General features: G+C 38.8%; 1 protein-coding gene across 3 annotated transcripts in view; it reads left to right on the top strand.

Moving 5' to 3' along the window:
- Positions 1–21,726, top strand: part of RFX4 (regulatory factor X4) — a 90,912-nt gene that overhangs the window by 50,344 nt on the left and 18,842 nt on the right. For all 3 annotated transcript variants that reach the window (XM_017804614.1, XM_017804615.1, XM_017804616.1), the window contains 8 exons: positions 549–712; positions 3,093–3,193; positions 4,972–5,030; positions 6,608–6,752; positions 10,976–11,070; positions 12,723–12,840; positions 18,740–18,859; positions 20,125–20,286. In XM_017804614.1, coding sequence (XP_017660103.1) covers positions 549–712; positions 3,093–3,193; positions 4,972–5,030; positions 6,608–6,752; positions 10,976–11,070; positions 12,723–12,840; positions 18,740–18,859; positions 20,125–20,286 — 964 coding nt within the window. The remainder of the gene's footprint in view (positions 1–548; positions 713–3,092; positions 3,194–4,971; positions 5,031–6,607; positions 6,753–10,975; positions 11,071–12,722; positions 12,841–18,739; positions 18,860–20,124; positions 20,287–21,726) is intronic.

Raw genomic sequence — 21,726 nt, 5'->3', positions numbered from 1 at the left:
CCTATTTTTTTTTTGCCTTTCTCCATTTTTTCTTCTCTTTCCTTCATATTGGAGGAAAGGAGAAATCCAGAAGTGTAGTGTTTCATTCCAAAATGAAGAAAATGGTGTATTGACCCCTTTAAGCCACGTGCTATCCTCCTCTCCCTCATTACGCCAAACCGTAGATTGCATTCCTTTGTGTACAGGGTCAGAGAGCAAAGAGAGAGAAAAAGGCTTGACATGTGGAAGCCAAAGAGTTACACTCACCAGCCACTGATGGAAGGTAAAAATATGGTGGTTCCCATGGGTCTCTCTGCTGTAGTAACACAAAGACACCCAGTAAACAACTCAGAGTGTCTCCTCACCCTTTGGTTGATTCTTCCACTGAGTGCTGTGTTACAGTATGAGCCTGTCTTAGTTAAGAAATATGCCTTGCCTGTGTGGCACACCATCAGACCAGCTCTGGGGCTAAAACAAATGCTATGTAAGCAGGATCATTTCAAGAGAGGGGTATTTGTGGCCTTTGATTATTTTAATTTAAACATCCCTGCTTCTTCTCATGATTGCAGGTTCAAAGTTTTCTTCTGCACTTTTGGCAAGGGATGCCTCCTCATATGCTGCCTGTATTGGGTTCTTCAACTGTAGTGAATATAGTGGGAGTTTGTGATTCAATTCTGTACAAGGCAATTTCTGGAGTTTTGATGCCAACAGTACTACAAGCCTTACCTGACAGGTCAGTATAGCTCACAGCACTGACCCCTTCTAGCTCAGCTGTCTTTGTTGCATGTGTTTTCTTCAAGAATGACACCAGTTCTCAGAAAGCTGCTTGCTGCCACCCATTTTCTGAGTTTAAATCACAGTGTCAATTGAAAGGAGCTGAAGAACTTACATGTTCCTGAAGAAATGTTCAGATTTTAACAAGGCTTGTATTATAAAAAGCTTGGAGGGTTGGGAGTTTTTATGGGATGAAGGATACCATCTTCTTGGTTTCTTAACATTCAGCTGATAGTTTTGTCCCAACTTTCAGGGATTGTCAGAAGTCTGCAGGTTGCAGAGTACCACACTGTCTTCTGAAAATTTCTGACACTTTTCTTCTAGTCTGCGAAAACAACATAACTGTTCTGGATCATCATGACAAGAGAAGGTGGCCTGACCACTCTGTTTGTAAATATTCACATGCATATTCAGGCACTGCAACCTAAGCATTTGTCTCTGTATACAGTCTAGAAACCCAACTGTTATTCTGCTTGCCAGGAATATAAAACATTAAGACCATACTTGTGAAACCTTGAAGAAACTGATTTAATTTCAATACTATTCTATGAAGAACAAAAGCATTATTTGCTTAGGATCACTTTATTTAATAAGTATTTGCCTCTGTTGTTTCAAAGCTAAATTCACTTTTCCAGTCCATGCGATAGATTTCAGCTGTTCTCTTCCTACCAGGAGTTCACATGAGTCCAAGAAGTCTTGTTTATATAGGTGAAGCAGGACAGAGATCAACAGTCCACAGCAAAAAGTATAGTCATTGAGTGCAATCAATATGTCTCTCCCTTTGTTTTTCCTAATATGAGTATCAGGAAGCTATTTTTCTAGATATATTTGTACATCTCTAGTATTGTTTGACTGATGCGGTCCTGGTGCGGAGCAATTTGTTAAGAATATTGCTCTAGGAGTTTCTTATTGATGCTGTGTATTTAGCCCTCAAGATTTTAAAGTGTCTCTAATCACGGAAAATGTTTTCAGGATGTTGTTCTGCTCCCCTGTGTGCCTTTCATGACTGCTAAAGTACAGAATTACAGGCAAGGTATTTTTTACACAAGAAATCTCTTATAAGCATGGGCTTTTTTTGATAAGACATGTACATTTTTAAAGGCTTTCCTTCCCCCCCCCCCCAAATCTATTTCACTGGAAGGATTAAACAGAACAGCAGTCCTTTTCTCAAGCTGCTTAGTTCTTTCATAGCAAATAAGGAGAGACTTGAGTGTGAATATAGACTTTTGTAATGCATATAAAGGGCCAGATTGTGGCTATTAAGCCATAGCCTGCACTGGAGGGGGTGAAGAAGGGTCTCATTGCAATGGAAGCTCCTGAAGGAAATCTTGCTGACTCAGCCAGAATCCTCTGAGATACTTCCTGGGAACAAATTCTGGCTATCCAGAAAAGCCACTTTTTAGTGAGCACAGCAGTTGTCATCCATCCCTTTTCCTCTTTAGCTGTCTTTGTGGAGCAGAGCAGGCCATGTTTATTTTACCACATCTCAGTGCAGTGTGTTAGGAGTACAAACAGTAAAAGCTTCCTAGTTGAAAGAGGAAAGTTCCTTGTACCTGTCCTCTCTCTCTCTCTCATTCGTGTATCTCTGCTATTGCTACAGGCAGTTCAGCTTTGCCTGTCAGATCCAGCTGTTAGGGTCCCCTGCACAGCACTGCAGCTCTTCCTGGAAACTGACATTTTATACTGAGAATTCCAAGAAGAAGAGCAGAATGGATCTCCTACCAAGTTTAACAGGAAATGATGGAACCATCAGGAGTGGGTAGCAAGGGAGAAAAGAGAAATCTCACTTGTCTGGGAAAGTTCCAGTCCTGCGCTGAGCTAAGCAGGCAGTCCTGCTCCACCCCCATTTCCCCCACCTGTGTGGGCTTGGCCTGAAAATTCCTCCCCTCCATCATCATCCCCAGTCACTGGTTCTGGCCTGCAGCATAGTTGATTGTTGCTCCACTTGAACATCCCTGTATACATCCGTATAAATCTGGGCACAGCTGAGCAGAAACCCAAAGCTCGATTTATTGTCTTCTTTAAATGGTTGTGATTTTATATTTGTACAGAGTATGAATGATTGTATTTCAACTAGGAATACTGTTTGTAAGTATCAAAGTGGTGCCACACAGAGACTTTCATTCTTTGTGAGGTTTTGAACATGGTGGTATGTTTTGCTTTTGCTGCAAAGTTTTCAGCAGTTTCAGAAGTTTTTCTTCATGCCGACAAATTAAGATATGTTAACAACTCCGCATAATAATGAGTTGCAAATAAATGACTCATGGTCCCACACATTCAGATTTTATAGTATAATGCACAGAGTAAATGTGTTCTGATGTAGTGATTCCTTTTTGCAGTTTGACGCAGGTGATCCGAAAGTTTGCAAAGCAACTGGATGAGTGGCTGAAAGTAGCTCTCCATGATTTGCCAGAAAACCTACGAAATATCAAATTTGAATGTATGTATTGCTCAATTTCTCTCCTTTTAAACTGGGATGTACAGTGTTTATTGATTACAAATTAATTGCAAGTGAGACTAGTGCTCTTTTAGGAACCTGTCATCATTATAAATCTTGCATTCACTTACACTCTTCACTTGTTCATGAGAAACAATCTCATTTAGCAAAAGAAGATGCTGCTCAAAATAAGAATTTCTTTTCCTTTCTTGTGGATTCTGATAAGAAATTAATTTTGTTTATAGTAAGCAAACATTAGGGATGATATTAGGCAAAGAAAATTATTAAACAAACCTTTAGGCAAGCAGAATTTGAATACAGCTTGAGGCCCTTACTCAAAAAAGTGCCAGAGTTAAAAATGAAGGAGATCAAATTACCCTGTCACCACAGGAAAGGGCACTAGTCCTTTTCAGACGTGCTTTGTAGATGCCTGCAGTGCACATCACCTATTGATAAAGCCTGCTTTATTTCACGGCTCTCAATTCTTTGCCTTTCATGAGCACTAAATTCCACACCACAAAGTTAAAAGAAAAAAAAAAACTAATTTAGGAGAAGGATTAACTATTTTGATCAGCGTGGAAAATTAGGTGTATATTTTACTGAGAACAGTCAGAATGAAAGTTGGAACAACTGATTTTAGGGGGTTTTGAATTGTTTACTGATTTGTTTAAAAATTAAACAAAATCGGAGCTGAGAATATGCTTTACCAGTTCAAAAATACTGAGAATCTTCAGCAGCAAAATCTTTTCCAATCTTATAGGTAGAGAGAAAGAGTTGGACGATGTACTCTCTAGTCATTCTCAGTCTCTGTTCTTTAACTGCCTCTTTGTACAGTACAGAGGGAAAATACTCTGTGACCACACCTAATATCTCTTTGGATATACCTGAAAGTCTGGTGATTTTGATATAAGGAAAATATTGTGTGCATCCTGCCTTTTACATGAGTCTTTGTTGCTTCTGCAATTGTCTCCTCCTCATCAGAATTGGTGATAGTGTACACAGCCAATGGAGGTACTGAAAGGAGTGAATGTAAGCTTTGGTAATGTTTGCAGTTCCAGAGTCAGAGATTACAGACAAAATATGCACAAACCAACATTTCATAAGTTCATTTTCCAAGTATAGGAAATATCGTAATACAAGGTCTATATTGCTTGCAAAGAGCTAAAATAGGAGCAGAGGACTGGCAAGTACCTTCTGAGGCATTTTAGTCCATAATGTATTAGCGTATCATGCAACCACTTTCAGAAACTTTGATCAAATTCTACCTGAAACTGTATCAGAGTTTAGCTCCTACTACTTCAGTCAAAAGACTCCTCCAAAACTTGTTTGCATTAAGATTTAGCAACCTTTTCTCATTTCCACACATAAGGTAGCTATTGNACTTCTTCTTGCACCAACATTTGTCTTCCCATTAAATAGTTCTTTCTGGTCTTCAGTTCCTTTGTGTAGCAAGAGAAAATTTGCCATGCTGAAAAAGCAAAGCGCTCCTATTGTCCTCTATGTTTCTCTTGTCACCTCATTATTCACAGCATCTATAAATCATTGCTTGCAATATGCCTCTGTAAAACTGATTGAGCATCCAGATTTAAGGTTTTAGGTCAAGGTTTAAATTAAGTGAAAACTGGGTTATTTGAGTGAATTTTATATGGCCACAATTTTATATAGGAAACTGGATCTTGTTTTGTTTTATTTTATTTTGTTCTCATTTTAATTTAATACTTTCAGGAATAATTTTCTTTATTTAGCACAGTATGTAAATATGCATCTCTTCTTTCCTGCAGTGTCCAGAAGATTCTCACAAATACTCCGGCGACAGACTTCACTAAATCATCTCTGCCAAGTAAATATTTCTTTTACCCAAGTTTGATGAATGCCATTTTTACTGACTTTTCAAATAATTTTATGAATTGACAGGTTGGACTTTACTCAAAGAGGAGGAGATCATGTTAGCAGTTTGTGTCCAATATTTATTGTGACCATCTTTACAAAGCCAAAAAGTAATCAGTGAAAAATGCTTTTCTAGACAACTGGCAACTCTTGATTATTAAATCCAGCAGGGCATTTTCATGAAAAAAAAATTATTATTTGATTTGAAGAGATGGTTCATTTCCAGTAAGTAAACATAAGACATTTCATTGCTTTCAGAGCAGTGTGTATTAGGCCAATTGCAAAGCAAGAAAAATTTCTACCTGCCCAACAATAAACTTCAAGTCTAATTGTATATTACAAATCAAATGCAAATTGGGAAAAACAAAACAGCTGAACCACTGGGCTTTTAAATATACATGGTCATGTAACCATAGCAAGCGATTATAGAAACTGCTCTGAAGTGTTTGGTTTTCACCAGTTCACCTATCAATTACCTATCAAAAAGTCAGGAGACCAAATTCTGTGTAGTATAAAAAGGGGGGGAATGCATGGAGCTAATTAACATTTCATCCAGGTATTGGAGGGGATAGTTTGTTTTCAATGTCACACTGAAAGCTCCATTTTTGGAAGGTGTATCCAACACCTCTGGTTAAATCTGTGAGAGATGAAGCCCACAGGAAGAATCTGGGGGAAAAGAACCCACTCCTGCAAGGAATTCTTTGTAGCTTTCTTCCTCCGTTATTTTAATGGTGGAGGCAGAGAAACCAGTGTTACCCTTCCCCAAATGTGGTGGATCACCCCCAAACCTTGGAGATCCATAGGAATTCAGAGCAAATAAAGATAAAGAGACCACAACCTTCTGCATCAGACCTGTGATCCAACAGTTTACCTACGTGAAGGACTCTTCCAAGTGCACCACTTCCTTGGGGAAGCTGATAACTTTAGTGCGGGTTATCATCCCTGCTTAACTTACAGAGAGCCATTGTACTTTATATGACCATGACCTTGTGTCACTTCCTTTCCTCTCAGTCCATCCTCCCCATTATCAACAGCAGATCCCTGTCTCAGTCAACCAAGACACATATCTGATGAGGAGGCAAAGGAGGTTTGATCTTTTCATGTGGCTGAGGGAAGAATGAGAGTCTTCCAAGTTTGGGAGAGGGGAGGGTGCAAACCTGAGTGGGGTTTGTTTGGTTGTGTCTTGACTTTTCTTGTTGCTTTTTTGTTTTGAGCTGAAGCTTGCCATAAAAACCAACAGAGCTCTTAGAGATTGAGGGGTCTAGCAATGGCAGCATCAGAATTGTGTTGCTCTTTAGGGTTTGGGGTGGATGCTAGCAAAATACTTGTAGTTGATTAAAGTAGGCAAAATTACTTGAGAAGTCTCTTGTTTGAGGGCCCTGTAATATCCATAAGACATCAAGCTGGTGGGTGGGGGTCCATGAGGAGGATCAACTTAGTGAGCCTAGCTAAGGAAGCGTAAAAGGGGATAAAGCCTATTTTTTAACCTAATAAAGCATGAACTAATGAATAGATTGGATTGGATTACAGGCATCAAGAACAGTGATCCACAGTGCAGACATCACATTTCAAATGCTGGAGGACTGGAGGAATGTGGATCTGAATAGCATTACCAAACAAACCCTCTATACTATGGAGGACTCACGGGAGGAACACAGAAAGCTCATCATACAATGTAAGAGCAGAACCTTCAAATAAAGCCAGGTGAACTTGGTTTCCTGCTGCAGACAAAGCTCAGAGAAAGTAGCATTATTTTTGCAGCCATTGGTTTGCTTGCAGGCTTAAGATAAATGCAGAGACATCTACCAAAATGTAAGGCAAGGCCCTGCCAAGGCCTTATGTTTTGCGACATAGGTCTGGGCACTCTTCCATTAATGAGTTCCTTTCTAGTATCCAGAACAGTCAATGGCACAAAACTTTCACCCAAATTCAGGAGGATTTTTCCATGAAAAACTAAATTTATGAGTGAACCACTGAATATGTGAAACTCCATTCTTTCCTGCTGTAGAATTGCACGAAAATTGTCTTTTGAAGGCCTTGAACACTCAAGTGGCTGTGTATTTGAGTCCCTTATAAACTTGTTTATAAAAAGCTTCTTTTCACACCGTGTTTTTATAAACAAGATCACCTGATGGGGTAAGCTTTCACTGTGAACTTTCATGAGGAAGTGGAAGTCCTATATCAAACAAGTTCATTGGCTAATTTAGCTTCTGTCTGGTATAGTGAAGGGCATGGACTTAAAAGTTACTTTGGAGATATTGGCAAATTGGTTTTAGAATAAAAGATCTTTTGCAAATATAAAATATACCTTCCATAATCCAGCAAGTGTTTCATGGTTGCAAGCTTAGGTGTAACATGAAGCACATTGAGTTTCGTTGATCTGAAGCAGCAGAGCTTTGCCTCTAGCGTCGTTCATAACCTCACTTCTCTGGGAACACACCTGTTGTATTGCCATCTCTCTCCTGAGAACACCACTCATCTTTTATCCAGATCCAGCCTTAACGGAGTGCAAGCTGGGCAACCACTTGTGGGAGCCCAGCAAGGGTAGGTTTGCTAGTGAGGTAACTCTTCCACTGAGTGGCTGGGAAGAGGAGGGGTGACACCTTCACAGGTAAACTGGACCCTACAAGGTTGACTTTGACAGTCATTCCACTGTGTTAACACTAGAAGCCTTCTCCTCTGTTCAGGGATGGGCCTTGCATTCTCTGTTAGCTCTGTTTTCCAGTGAGAGGTCCTTGGTACTCTTTCCTCTCCTTCTTAACCCTTTATTCATTTCCTAACAGGGCCCTCTTCCCTTTTGAGGAGATAGAAGCTTGACATGGCAGCAGAGGAGGTAGCATATAGTGAGACTGAAGTCCAGAAGCTGAGTGCATCCTTCTGTTATCTGTTCTGTTTTCATTATCTAACCAACATCCTTGCATTGCCTGAAAAAGAGAGTTCCCAAAGTTACATTCCCTAGCAGCAGGACAAGTTTTGGCTGCCATTCAGAAAATCCTTAATGTTCAGGAAAGCTTCTTGTACATGCGCTAACTACTTAAATACAAACTTTCATGTAATAAAATCAAACTGAATTTTCCTGAATGCTAATGGATTTGAGCAAGTTTTTCCATATTTTAGGTCCATATTGCAGCATTTAACATCCTGCTTTGCAGAGGCTGCTGAGCTTTTTGGGCTGGAAGTCAGCTTAAAGAAGACTGAAGGTCTCTATCAACCTGCACCTCAGGAAGTCTTCCATCATCCCCATATTACCGTTGGCCAATCAGAGCTCAAATCAGTCCAGCAGTTTAATTAGCTAGGCAGCCTCATCTCCTCGGATGGTAAGATTGACAGGGAGATAGACAACAGGTTGACAAAGGCATATAGTGCTTTTGGAAAGCTTCATAAAAGAGTTTGGCGAAGTAAACACCTCAAGAAAAGTACAAAGATCAGTGTTTACAGAGCCATAGTGCTGTCTACTCTCTTATATGTATCTGAATCATGGGTCATCTACTGCCACCACCTGCATCTCCTAGAACATTTCCATCAACGCTGCCTCCGAACAATCCTAAACATCCACTGGTCAGATTATGTGACTAACACATCTGTTCTAGAACAAGCAGCAGTCACAAGTGTTGAGGCCATGTTGCTGAGAACACAGCTGTGTTGGGCAGGGCACGTCTCAAGGATGAAGGACCACCACCTCCCGAAGATCTTGCTTTATGGTGAACCTGCCACTGGCTGTCCCAAAGAGAAGATACAAGGACTCCCTGAAACAACATCTCAGCTTTGGCCATATTGATCAACATAACTGGTCTACTCTGGCCTCCAATCGGGAGGTCTGGAGACACACCATCTATAACGCAGCTGTCTCCTTTGAGATCGCACGCAGGATCACTCTCGAGGAGAAAAGACAACGCAGAAAGAACCATGTCTTGCTGATACCACCTAAGGAGTCTTTCTGCTGTGCCTTTTGCAACTGGACGTGTCTACCTCGCATTGGCCTTCCTAGCCACCAGCGTGCTTGTAACAAAGGTGGGCAGAGCCCTTCCCAAATCTTCTTTTTTCAAGCCCAGCCATGAATGAAGTCCAATAAGTAGTTACTCGGAAATAGTAACTTATTATGAATGTTCATCATGAGATGGGATTCCACTGAGATGTTCTTATATGTAGCAAGATTATTCTAGAATTTACATTTTTTTTCCATCTTTGATGTTTATTCCACTTGACTAAAGTTCTTTTTAAAGGCTACATTCTGTGTGACTTATATGACATGAACTTAAGGCCTACTTTCACATTGTGGTACTACTAATCAAGAAAGTACAATTGCCAGCTTCCGTAACTAGAAAAAAGTAAACATGTTTATAAGCGTTTAAACAAGCTTAGAGAGAAACAGAAAAATCACTGGGCATAAGAGAACCTCTTTCCTGCTCTCCTCTGGTAGCTATCTCTGACATGATTTCTTCTTTATTCCCTCTTTCTCAGATCCTGTTGAGGTATTTTTGACAGGCACTAAAGGCTAAAAGTTTACTTTTCTCAAATAGGTTGTTGTACACAGTTGTATTGCTCCAGCAGCAAAGGAAGCAACTGATTTGTTTTTCCACTCTTGCTCCCCTCTTTGCACAGCATATGAATTACTTCATCTGTTGTATCAGGCAGTTTTTGTCCAGCCAAATATTCAGGTAAGGAGACATTTAGATTCCTCTGTGATCTTGTTCTGAATAAAGGGAGGTTGCCCATCCAATAAAACAATGAAAGAAGATGAGGGTGGCCCAAATATCCTTTCTTCTCTGACTAATGTTGCTGACAAGTCAGCCTTTGCAAGTCTAAGTTAAACAAAGTTGTAGTCAGGTGTGAAGCAAATGCATTCCTGGTCATCTTGCTGATTCAACTTAAGAGACCAGGGAGGTTTTCTTTGCTCTATTGTCTGATAGCCTCCCTGGCTCATATCTCTAACTGTCATCTCTAAGCTTTGCCTCCTTCACTATCTTTTCTACGGTAGGAAATTCCTTCCTCCTGTTATTTATAACTAAGCAGAAATGGAAACGCATAACACATTGAAATCATCCTGCAACAAAGCAGGCAGAAAGTATCTTTCTTGACTTACTGTGCCTTTTATTTTAGCTGAGTTGAAGAATAGTTTGTTAAGGTGTCAAAATACATAATTCTTTGTCTTCCAGCCATTGGTTCTCATAAATAAACGAGCCGCAGTTTTAAGGGCGGCACTCCAATGACTTGTTTTTACTTTTTGTGTTAAAATATTAATATTGGAAAAAGTGTGTTTGGAAAAGCTTAGAAAGTATACAGGTAGCTTTTTGCAACTCTTCATAATAAGTATAACATTTCTGCAATGACATGAATTTGCTTTGAAGAAGTAGAAGTTTATGGAAATTGTGTGTGTGTGTGTGTCTGGCATTGCAAACAGATGATTTACAGCAGTTAATTCATGTTTTTGCAACTGAAGTGTTCTACAGATGAGTGTCCTACCAACAGTACTCATCCACTTGGTGCCTAGAAGATTCTTTATGCATTTCTAAACCATTATGCATGACATTTTTTCATCACTAGGGTCCATGCTGACTTTCTCACTCTTTGTAGAGAACGCCACAAACATTTCACTTCCAGGCACACCCGATAGCTGAAGCTTAAATCAAAATATTAATTTTAAGAAATAGGTTCTAATTTGCCCACATGAAAATACCGCTTCCAATGATTGCATCACTTCCATAGAAACAACATAAGAGACTGAGCAAACTTTTTGGGTCAACACCAAGATGAATTTATTAGACTTATGCAATATATTACAAAAAAACCCACAGCGAACTTGTGATGCTACTGGTAGCCTTTTTTTTATTTGTTTTTCTTTTGTTCCAAATGTAATCCAAGTACTGAGGTGGGCTGTTGTTTTGTTTTGTCTGCCAGTGTATCAGGAGTTCGATCACCTTTTGGAGGAGCAGTCCCCCATTGAGTCGTACATCGAGTGGCTGGATTCCATGGTGGACAGATGCGTTGTAAAGGTTGGTAAGCAGGAGCAAGGAGCTGAGTCACTGATGTGCATTATGAGCTCTATTGAGGTCACAGATTTTTAGAAAAAATAAAAATAATTTTTTAAAAAAAAAGAAAAAGAAAGGCATTTGTAATAAGCAGGAATAAAGCAGCAGTGGGCAAGATCTCACCGGTTTTCATGGAGAATTGCTCACGTTCAGGATTCTGCTTTATTCTGGACTTGTTTGTTTTATCCCAAAAGACAGTATTCAAGAATGAACAGAGCTGAGGTTTCCAATCAAATCAATATTTCAAGAACATGGAGAAATAGATTGAGAGTCAGAGTTGTCCTAATGACATAGTACAAATAAAAGCACAATCTAGCCTTCTGAGGTTTTTATGAAAAAGATATTTAAGCTAGTTAATTCATTTATATATAATCAAATGTAAGGATGAAAGCCTGTATTACCATTCAATCAAGGGCATATTTATGTCGACTTTTGAGCTGATTTGGATACCAAGGACTTTTATTTTAATTTAAGTGCATGCAGAAACCTACTAACAAAGCTTTAAAACATATTTTCAAAAGCAATCAGTCATGGCCATAATTTTACATAGAGTATGAAAATATATGATTGACTATTTTAATTTCTGTCACTAGCAATATTTCGTATTAGGGTGTTCTATTAGAATTTCAACTCTTCATTCCAGTTCACAGAATCACAGAACATGCTGGAAAGGACCCACAGGGATCATTGAGTCCAACTCCTGGCCTAGTTGTGAAAGCTCAGAAGCAAAAACAAAACAAAACAAAATACACTGCCTCTCTCTCTGCTGCAAAAGGGCCATACAGAAAAGAACAGATATTTCCCTGGGTTACTTGAAATATTTTAATTGTTTTGGGGAACTTTTGCAATTTGAAATTCAGACCATGACTGTTAATTTTAATGAAGAACCTGAATGAATTCTAATAGCTGATTGGGTAAACCTAATTCTTTAACTCACGTATGGCTATAATAAATCAATTTTTGAAGAGTTAATGCCTGAAATGTGCTTTCTGGAAAGTATTTTTCCTAGTTAAATGACTAAGTGAATTCACAAAAATAAAAACATGAAGGAACAAAAAACTTTATGGACGATACTCTCGGACACATGATGTGACTCTTGGGTATGGTCCTGTACAGGCTCAGGACTTGGACTCGATAATCCATGTGGTTGCCTTCCAACTCAGCACGTTCTGTGATTCTGAGTTCAAGAAGCATTTATACTCAATATTAAACCTTAATTGAAATATTAATATAAATTTTCAGTGTAGATCAAGCATTATGGATTATAAATTGCTTCCTTGATTAGGAAGCAAGAATGAACATGTAAGTAATTAGGTTAAGATGAAGATCAGAGCAATTTTTTTGCAGTCCTTTCATCATTTATGAAGGAGATCCAGTCTTGAATAATACTTTATTAATTCATCTTTCTGAAGGTTGTATATGGTTATATGATGGTTTTCTGTCTAAGGCCATTTAGAGTTTGGGTTTTAGTAATTTATAATGTATATTTTAACATGAATATAATAGTAAGGAGTTTTTCAGTATAAAAAAAAAGAAGATGGATATGTGCATCATTTAGCTGTATTGCTGGTAGAAATGTAAGTTTCTTCATGTCAGACATATCTGTCTTCTTGCAGGTAGCTGCCAAGAGACAAGGCTCTTTGAAGAAAGTAGCTCAGCAGTTCCTCCTGATGTGGTCCTGTTTTGGCACTCGAGTGATTCGGGACATGACTTTGCACAGTGCACCCAGCTTTGGTACTTTGATTTTGTTGTAATAATTGCATGTCACAGTCAAAAAAATCTGTATCTTAGCTTGTAATGTACAGTTTAAGTGAAAACATAAGCAGTTTTCACATGTCCAGGCACCATTAAAAAATAAGCTGGGGCTACTGACATTTGGAAATAATGCTCAGACAGATGTCTGTCTTCAAGATCTAGCCAGGTGAGCTGAAAACTTTACTGCTTCCTTCTGTTTGCTGTTAGCCAGTAGCTGGAGTGATCAGTTCCTGGGCTGCTGGAGGAGTCGGTTACAGGAGCATTCCCTAGTGCACTTCAGCACAAAGTGAGCCTGGTTACCCAAACCACTCTGACCACGTGTTGTGCCAAGAGAGATGACTTTGTGCTGAAGTGGATGAAAAGCTCTCCAGTGAACCACTTTGCCAGCTCTCCTTTTAAAGGGCATAGCATTTGAAACCAGTCTTTGCAAAACAAGTGCGCTTCTATAACCTGGACAGATTCTCTTACAATTTTTAAGGTGTCAGTCAGGATGGAAAAATAGATTTTTACTTTTTAAATGAAAAAGCATCTTGCTTTTCTACTGAGCTTTAAATGGGGCTTTGTCCTGGGATACAAACAGTTCAGATTAAAATCAGTTAAAAGCGAGAACGTTTAGACTGCTGTGTCATGGATGTGAACATTCACAGTCGATTGGGATCAGATTTTATGTGAGGGATGGTTTTTGTGGTACATTTATCTGAATATGTTAGTAGAAGATCAGTAGAGAATGATTTTATATGGGCACTGAATTGAACAAGTGCAAGGATTTCTGCCAGCTGAGCTTTGAAGTCCTTCATGCTTTTAGGACCACCTAACAGCATAAATTCAGATACTGTCAGATAGGCACAATATGATATTTGTATTATATATTTATATATTTATAATATATATTTATGGTATATATACTATATATTTGTATATAAATTATTTATATTTTAACCTGAAACTGCTTTCATTCCCATTGTAGAAGACTTTTCCAAACAGATATTAGTGAGTCATCATTAGACATTAGGATAGTGAGTGTTCCCAAGGTGATTACAATTTCCATCTGCTAACTTGTGTTTTCAGCACCAATATCCTGGTCACATCTATTTTCCACCTCTTTTAGGACTCATTTGCTCCTTAAGTCACTGTGTCTTTTCTTTTATTGTGGGCATAAAAATAGCTGGTACTTCTTAACAGTATACTTTCCCCTAGTGTTCAAAAATCCCTTTGCATGAGTACTGAATAAATGCTGAATTTCCTTTTCTAGAACCTTGGGTTGCAGCACTTCTCTGTGCAGGCACGGTCCCGACCTGTGAAAGACACCAGTAGACAACAAATGAAAACACATTCTGTGTTAGTGCAGTGTTGAGATTATATTGTTACTCATGAAATGCTGACTTTAAACTGCTCCTAAGGATTCATTATTGCTACTGAAATGCACATTGCAACATTATTTTTGTCTGTGTTCAGGAGATGTTTGTAACCTAATCAAGCATCCTCTTGTTTCAGAGTAACATTCACCAAAACATCTTTAAAATCAAATGGGGATTATCTAAATAGTCATAAGACCACTAGTTGTCTTGATGGTTTGTACAGTGATCCTCAGCTGTGATTTCTTACTTATTAGTGGAAATATTTATGAACTTGCTATATAGTGAGAAAATGAGAAGACTGAGAATTATTTGTTGTTTCAAGTTTGAGATGCACTACAATATAATATATCATATTTATCAAAATAACTTACCTGTTGTCTCCTTAAAACTTTGGCATTTGAATTTGTCTCTTTTTTTGAGATCTTTAACTGTTCAGCTGAGTTTGTAGGGTTTGGGGTTTTGTTGTGTTTTGAGTTCACTGAGTATATTTGTGTGTACAAATGCATGAGTCGTCTTCTTGTATGGACACAAACCTTTGAACATTATTTTGATATGCTTGTGTGTAACTACAGTCCGGAAAAGAATGGATTGGCCATAGCCGACATGTTATTCGTGGGCATGTGATTATAATTAGAACAGGATCAATAACTGATTTTCAATTTGGCAGCCAACTCAAGAGTTTGAAGAAACCAAATTATCATGCTCAGTGTGAAGCTGAGATAGTTTGTGATTTTTGTCAAATTCAGAAATCTTTTCAAAAATAAAATCAAAGATAATACTTTTTCACCTGTCAGATTTTGGTGCTTAGACCACCAAGGAAGTTGGAATACCTGGCACTGGAGTGACTGGCACAGAGATTTGATTCTGCAGAGCTTTTAAGAGTGGTGGCATGGGCAGGTTGAAACAATCCCTGGCAGAAGAAAAAAGCTTCTCTCTCTTGCTCTCTCTCTCTTTTTCTCTCTGCCTGCCTCCCTCCCTCCCTTCTTCCTGCCTATGCATATCAAAGGCACAGTTGGTGGCACTGTTTGGGTAATGCATCCAGTGTATAAAGTAACTAATTAGTAATAGAAGCTCCATGATTTTGTCCTGGAAATCTCACTGTTGTTTTGCTAGTTACATGTAATTGCTGTATCCCTTAATAGTTGCTGATGCTTACTATGCCTTAGCTGGGTAATCACTGCCATAGTTTCTGTTAACTCCTGAAAATCAGAGCCAAATACTATTTATCATTGTAACTACAATCTCTTGAATGACTTCTTACCTTTTCCTAAAGAAGTAATTGGTTTGCCAGCCACAGCTGGATCTATTTCAGTATTTAAAGATACACTTGAAAGAACTAGAGTTTCACTTGAGAAACAGTAGATTGCAAACACGGAATAAACTATGGTACATCGTGCTGAATAGCCATTCACTGTGAGGCTGAAATGCACGCCCTGATATTGGTTTCAGTCTATAGCTTATTTTAATTCAACCCATTTAAAAATAAAAAAATATTGCATTCATTCAGTAGGAAAAACTTGTTTGCTTGGTGTCTTTCACACAAACTCTGGGCTCAAAAACTCTATGCAGAGTTTAAAAATACACAGTGGGAGAAATAATAGGAGAGGAAGAGAGAAATTCAAAAGAGTGACAAGGGCACTGGAGTGTTTTTAAGTGCTGCATTCAGTATTGCCAACATCGCGTCTTCAAAATAAAGCATTAGACCCCCCGAAAGCAAACACATTTTTTAAAATAGCAGATCTTGGGTTCCTGTCATTTGCTTGCTATCATCACAGTGTTTAGGGTTCACGCTTCAAAGTGTTTTTATGAAACTACAAGCAGCTTTCCTATTTTTATTTTTAATTAAAGCTGAATAAGGAGTTTGATGGAAAATACTAAATACCTTGAGTTTTATATCACCACATGAAGTTTGCCAGCATTTTGTCCTGGTTTTTTTTGCCTTGAAAATACCTGTTGGTAGTAACTGCACTAGAGTAAACAGAAACTTTCAACTGAAAAACTCTAGTCAGAAGAAGACTGAGCATTTTTGTGGAGATTCTTGATAATCTGGGTTTCCACTGGGGAAATTCTAGGTCAATAACAAGGTGATCAGCCATGTCTACTGTCTTTATTGCACTGCTTAATTGAATAGTGTTTTATTTAACAAGACTTTGAGCTAAAAAAATTTCTAAAAACATGTTCTCTGCAGTAGTTAAGTGCAGATCCCCTGCTATTTACCCTTGAAAGGCTGGGGAAACTTGTTACCATTTTGGTTTGTGTAGTCACATGAAACAAATGAAGAACTGGATGCTTCAGGTTCACCAGCAGCCAAAGATTTCCTGCTCATTGCAAAGGTGTTGCAATGACTGTGTCCTTTTTCTGTGCTGCCTTGCCCAAGAGCACAGAGGCCCGGTGGCAACCTCCCAGGGTGTGTGCTCAGCTCATACCAGTGACAACAGAAGCCATGCAGGCCTGGACTGAGAGAATGAAACACAAAGACCATCCAAGTGACAAAGAAAAAGTCTGTGCTCAGTGCCTTGAAAGCTGAATTGCCAGTTAGATTTAAATAAGGATATAGGGTCTTTCAAACCGCTTCTGCCCTTCAACAGTGTGTTTGAGTACAGAAGTCAGAGTAGGAGTAGTTATGCTTCGTTGTGATGAAAGCTGGTGTATTGAGATAAACCTTTGCTGTGAAGAAACCAGTCACTATGAAATTTGATTGTATTTGGAACTTGTTTGATCTTTTTCTCATGGAAGTATTTCTTCTCTAATGTAGTAATGGAATTTCCAAGGGAATACATCCAGATGAGGGGTTTCTTTTGGTTGTTTTTTTTTGTCTGGCAGTAGTTGATTGCTGTTTCCAGCTCAGCTGATGATCTTTCTCTTAGTTTAAGCTAGCTGCTGGACAGGCTGTTATGTTAACCTGACTGTATTTGCACTTGTCAGAGTTATTTAGTAACTTAGATGAACATATAATAATCGATGCAAGCATAAAACACCATTGGATGAGAAAGTTCTGTTTGGAACCATTACAGGTACTTCACATCATGGCATCTATTGCATAAACTGACTCAACTCCAACTCAATACTTGTCAGTCCTCTCCTGCAGATGGGTGTTGGTCTGTTCAGGAGGGCACCACACAATATCTCAGCTCTGATGCTTTGCTCCTCTTACTTTTCTCTGAAATGCATCTATGCTCTCTTCTTACATATCCTTTTTTTCTTGTGGCTATTTGTGCTCTAGGGCAAACATTTCTTCACCATACCTGATATGCATCCTTCTTTATAAATTATGGGAAGCAACTCACTTCCTTTCTGCAAAATAAAGCCAACTGTGCATTTTTAGTCATGTAAAATCTATTATCTGTTGATCACACCCTTCTGGTAATCTTCTCCATACCAGTTTCTACTTGTACTAATTTCTCTTGAACATGGGTGACTAGAGTTATATGCAATGTTCTAAGTGAGGTTTCACCAGTGCCTTGTGCAACAGTATTAATATTTCTGTTTCTATAAGGAATTATATAAACCAGGGGATGATATAAATCTCCAAGTGCAGGACTTCTTACAGCATGCTATTAAACTTCATTTCCATTACTCTAGTCTATAGTATCACCCAGTCCTTCCTCCTAACAACATTAGCAAGTTCTCCATCTGTATTCAAATCTTACTTGAGGATTTGTGGCAGATAGCTATCCATATAATCTCCTTTCACTATGGATTTTCAAAGTACTTTTTTGACTCCATACCCCGCATATTCTTTTGCCCATACTCTTCCCTTAATTCCTTAAGCCTTTAAGTTTTTCACATTCCTGTAATGGCAGTTAAGAGGCAGTATCAAGGGCATCTGCATAGTTAAGCACAGAAACAGGCCAAATGTTATGCTGCTATGATTCAAACTGATAATTAGGAAACTGTAGTGTAGCACTTCTTCAGTAGAAGAACTATGAAAGAGCAAAGTTTGGCACAAATCTTTTCCTTTGAGACATATACAGTTGCTGCTATTGTCTCCATGTTTGGCAGATGCTGCACTGGGGAGATACCATCAAGAGATTTGGAAGGTTGCTTCTACCTTCCTATTGATTAGTCTCTCATTTCTTTGGCACAGGTAGTTCAGAAAATTCATACCAGGATGTGTTACTAAGGCAGCCAGTTTGGGATTCTACTTCTGACAAATAATTATATCTGATCCTTTAGATAAAACGAAACCATTTCACTGTAGTGCAAGTGTTAAAATTGTCATTCAATGCTAATGTAGGAGAAGAAAAATCTGTCAAGTTCCAGCTTTCAGTTAGGTGACTTTCTTGCACCCTAGACCACAATTGTTTGTAGAAGCCTGTATAAATCCAGGAATGAACAGGGTTTACTACTCACCAGTTTTGTTTTGACCTCTCCTGCCTCCAGTAAGAGAGATACTTCAGTGGCAGTAACATATGGAGGCAGTCCTACCCAGTACTGTTTGTGTTGAGCACCGTAATAATTGGTTTAATGAGTGTATTGAGACAGTCAATGGCTTTTTTGTTTTTTCACTTTATTACCAGGGTCGTTTCACCTTATTCACTTGATGTTTGATGACTACGTATTGTACCTGCTAGAATCACTCCATTGTCAGGAGAAAGCTAATGAGCTAATGAGGGCAATGAAAGGAGAAGGAAGCACAGGTGAGTTTGTTCTTTTATTAATCATGTTGTTTTATTCCATTGGTTTCTCTGTTTTCTATATGAGGGTATTTCTTTATCCTTGTCTAACCCACTGAGGTTTATATAGGAGCAAGGTGGTTTTCAGTTCGATCGTGACGTGAAATAAATCATTTGGGAGGCATCCCTGGTTAACACATTCTGGAAGAGATCTGCCTGCTTCCCAATGTCACTCTGGATGTCTGAAATCCCATTCCTAAGCACTCAGTCAGTGTTTCACTAAGAAATTTTTGTACTGAAACTTTTACCTCAGTTATTCTGTCTAATTGATTACTGCATTTCAGTGGACCCAGTGTTAATAAATTCACTGATATCAGTGGATTTTTACCAGTCTAAATAAGAGGAAGAGATATCAGAAGTGAGAAAAGACAAACCCAAGAGCTGTTATTTCTGGTACACTTATGTTCTGAGTGCCTGTACAGAAGGAGATTCTGAGTCCTGCTCCACTCTACACTGTCTTGCCAGAACAGAAGCAAGCAGAGATTTCCTTTAGTCTTTCTACTCTGGGTAATCCCTTGCGATGAGGGGTCCTCAGTGATCTTCCCTCCTTGAATCTCCCATTAATTTTGTCAAGTTAAACCTCTCTGTCACCTTTGGAAAGCTTCATTTTCCATTTTAGCTGTGGCTTAATTTGTCAGCTTGTAGATTTATGGGAAGAGGAACATTTCAGTGGTTAGAGTAATATCTTCTATGAGGTGAAAGACTTGAATTTAATTCACTGCCCTACCATAGCCTCTTGGATTTTTAACAAACAAGTTGCTTATCCTTGCATATTTTCCACATACCTTTAGCAGTTAAACCATCCAGGATGTCATCCTCTTTAGTCAACAAAGAAAGAGGATCGTGACAAAAACCACTGGAATCCTCTGGAGATTCCTGTTTCTTTCCCATGTCTCTAGAAGGTGTAGGAGCGCCTAACTCAGAGTGGACTCCTAATTTTAGCTATGTAATAGTACATTACAGGAATATAAGCCTTATGCTGTCCATGCATGATTTTCCTATCCATACAATAGCAAAAATGGTACTTTCCTTTAAGAAGTCTTATGTACATTGAAGATTGTAATGCTGAATGTTATAGAAGTACTTTTTTCAAAGATTTGTGATTTCTGCTATGTATTTCTTACACTCTATGGAACTTAACTGCTTGAATTAATATTTTTTTTTTAGTTTCTCAGTGTTCCCTGAGTCTACCTTTAGCTATGTTTTATGGTTTCTCTCTCATTCTGCAGCAGAAATACGAGAAGAAATTATTCTGAGTGAAGCAGCTCCTCCAACTCCCTCCCCGGCGCCGTTCTCCCCCGCTAAATCTGCCACCTCAGTGGAAGTGCCCTCTGCCCCATCACCCATCAGCAATCAGTCCCCAGAGTATGGTGGCATAACAGCTACTACAGGTAGGTAAGCTTAGGCAACTAAATCTACTTGAAGGTGGCTTTTGCACTTGGTGACCTGATATTGAGCTCGAGAAGATGATGTGCTGGCTTGCAAGATATGAGAAGCCTTCCTAAACCAGAAATCTGTTCTCACTGTATCCAAACATGATGTGCAGTCTATCAGGAAAAAGATATGATGTTTGTATGTTTTATGCATTTGAAGGAAATGTGCCACGTGTTTTAGGTTTTGTGAGATTTTCAAAATCTCAATTCAATACTGACTCAGGAATTCCTACAGGGTAAAGTGAGAGATGGGTATCTTTCAATGCATTTCACACCCAAATATGTTTAAATAGCTATGTGAGTTTCTCTTGGGAATGTTTTACATATCGCTGATAAATTTCATCTGTCAATGTTAGAGACTAGGAATTACATGTTTGAAGCCTATTTTCAGTTTTATACTCTATTATGGCAATTCATGACGTTGTTGTATTCTGGTGGGCCCACAGACTAAAAAAATCTGCACTTAAAGGTTGGCTTAAATTTGTCAGTAGGATTGACAGAAAACAATAAGCATAAAACTAGCTTCTTCTTTGGGTTGTATAAATGGCCATCGTCCTCTTTACTCTAATGTAAAACTCATTACCTTTTGGATGTGGGCAGGACAGTCTGCTTGTATGAACAAAAGAGTGTGTTTTCTTAATTCATGGAAAGAAACTTTCAGAAAGCATTTCAGGCAGTGAAATTCCAGCTTTGCTGCTCCTCAGTGAAAAGGGTGTATAATCAGAATGTGGAAACTCTCGCTTTTGTGATGTACTAGAAAAGTTACAAAATCTTCTTGAAAAATGTCATAAAATGATGATTTACCACACTAGAGAATTTGGCAGTGGCTGGACAACTAATAAATCTTTCTGAAAAATATTTTTCATGTTTTCAAAGGCGCCACAGGGAAACACAATGCATAATTGTGGTGGAAAGAGATTTAAAAACATTTGTCCCTACATCACAACTTAAGGTTTTCTCACTGCTGGATATAATACATTTTTAGGAGGGAAATAGGATGGTATTACGCCCAGGACAGTTAGACGAGAGACAACTGATTCCCAGACATGGCAGGTGATCACATAGGTTTACATCAGTCAGCAGTGGAGGTGGTGTATATCTGTGACTCTTGTTGAAACATTGATTTTGCAGGTAATTTGGTCTGTAGGCATTGTGGTCCAATGAGATCGTTGTGATGTTAGAGCCAGAACTTAGTATGACACAGGGCTGTCATCATCATCATGGCTAGGATTCGTGAACGAAGATTTGGGAAGGGCTCTACCCACATTTCCTACAAGGGCGCTGGTGGCTAAAAAGGCCAATGCGAGGTAGACAAGCCCAGTTGCAAAAGGCACAGCAGAAAGACTCCTTAGGTGGTATCGACAAGACACAATTCTTTCTGCGTTGTCTTTTCTCCTC

The sequence above is a fragment of the Lepidothrix coronata genome, unplaced genomic scaffold, assembly GCF_001604755.1.
Source record: "Lepidothrix coronata isolate B3197 unplaced genomic scaffold, Lepidothrix_coronata-1.0 Scaffold10, whole genome shotgun sequence".
NCBI classification, from domain to species: domain Eukaryota; kingdom Metazoa; phylum Chordata; class Aves; order Passeriformes; family Pipridae; genus Lepidothrix; species Lepidothrix coronata.
This window is presented reverse-complemented; position numbering and strand designations above follow the sequence as displayed.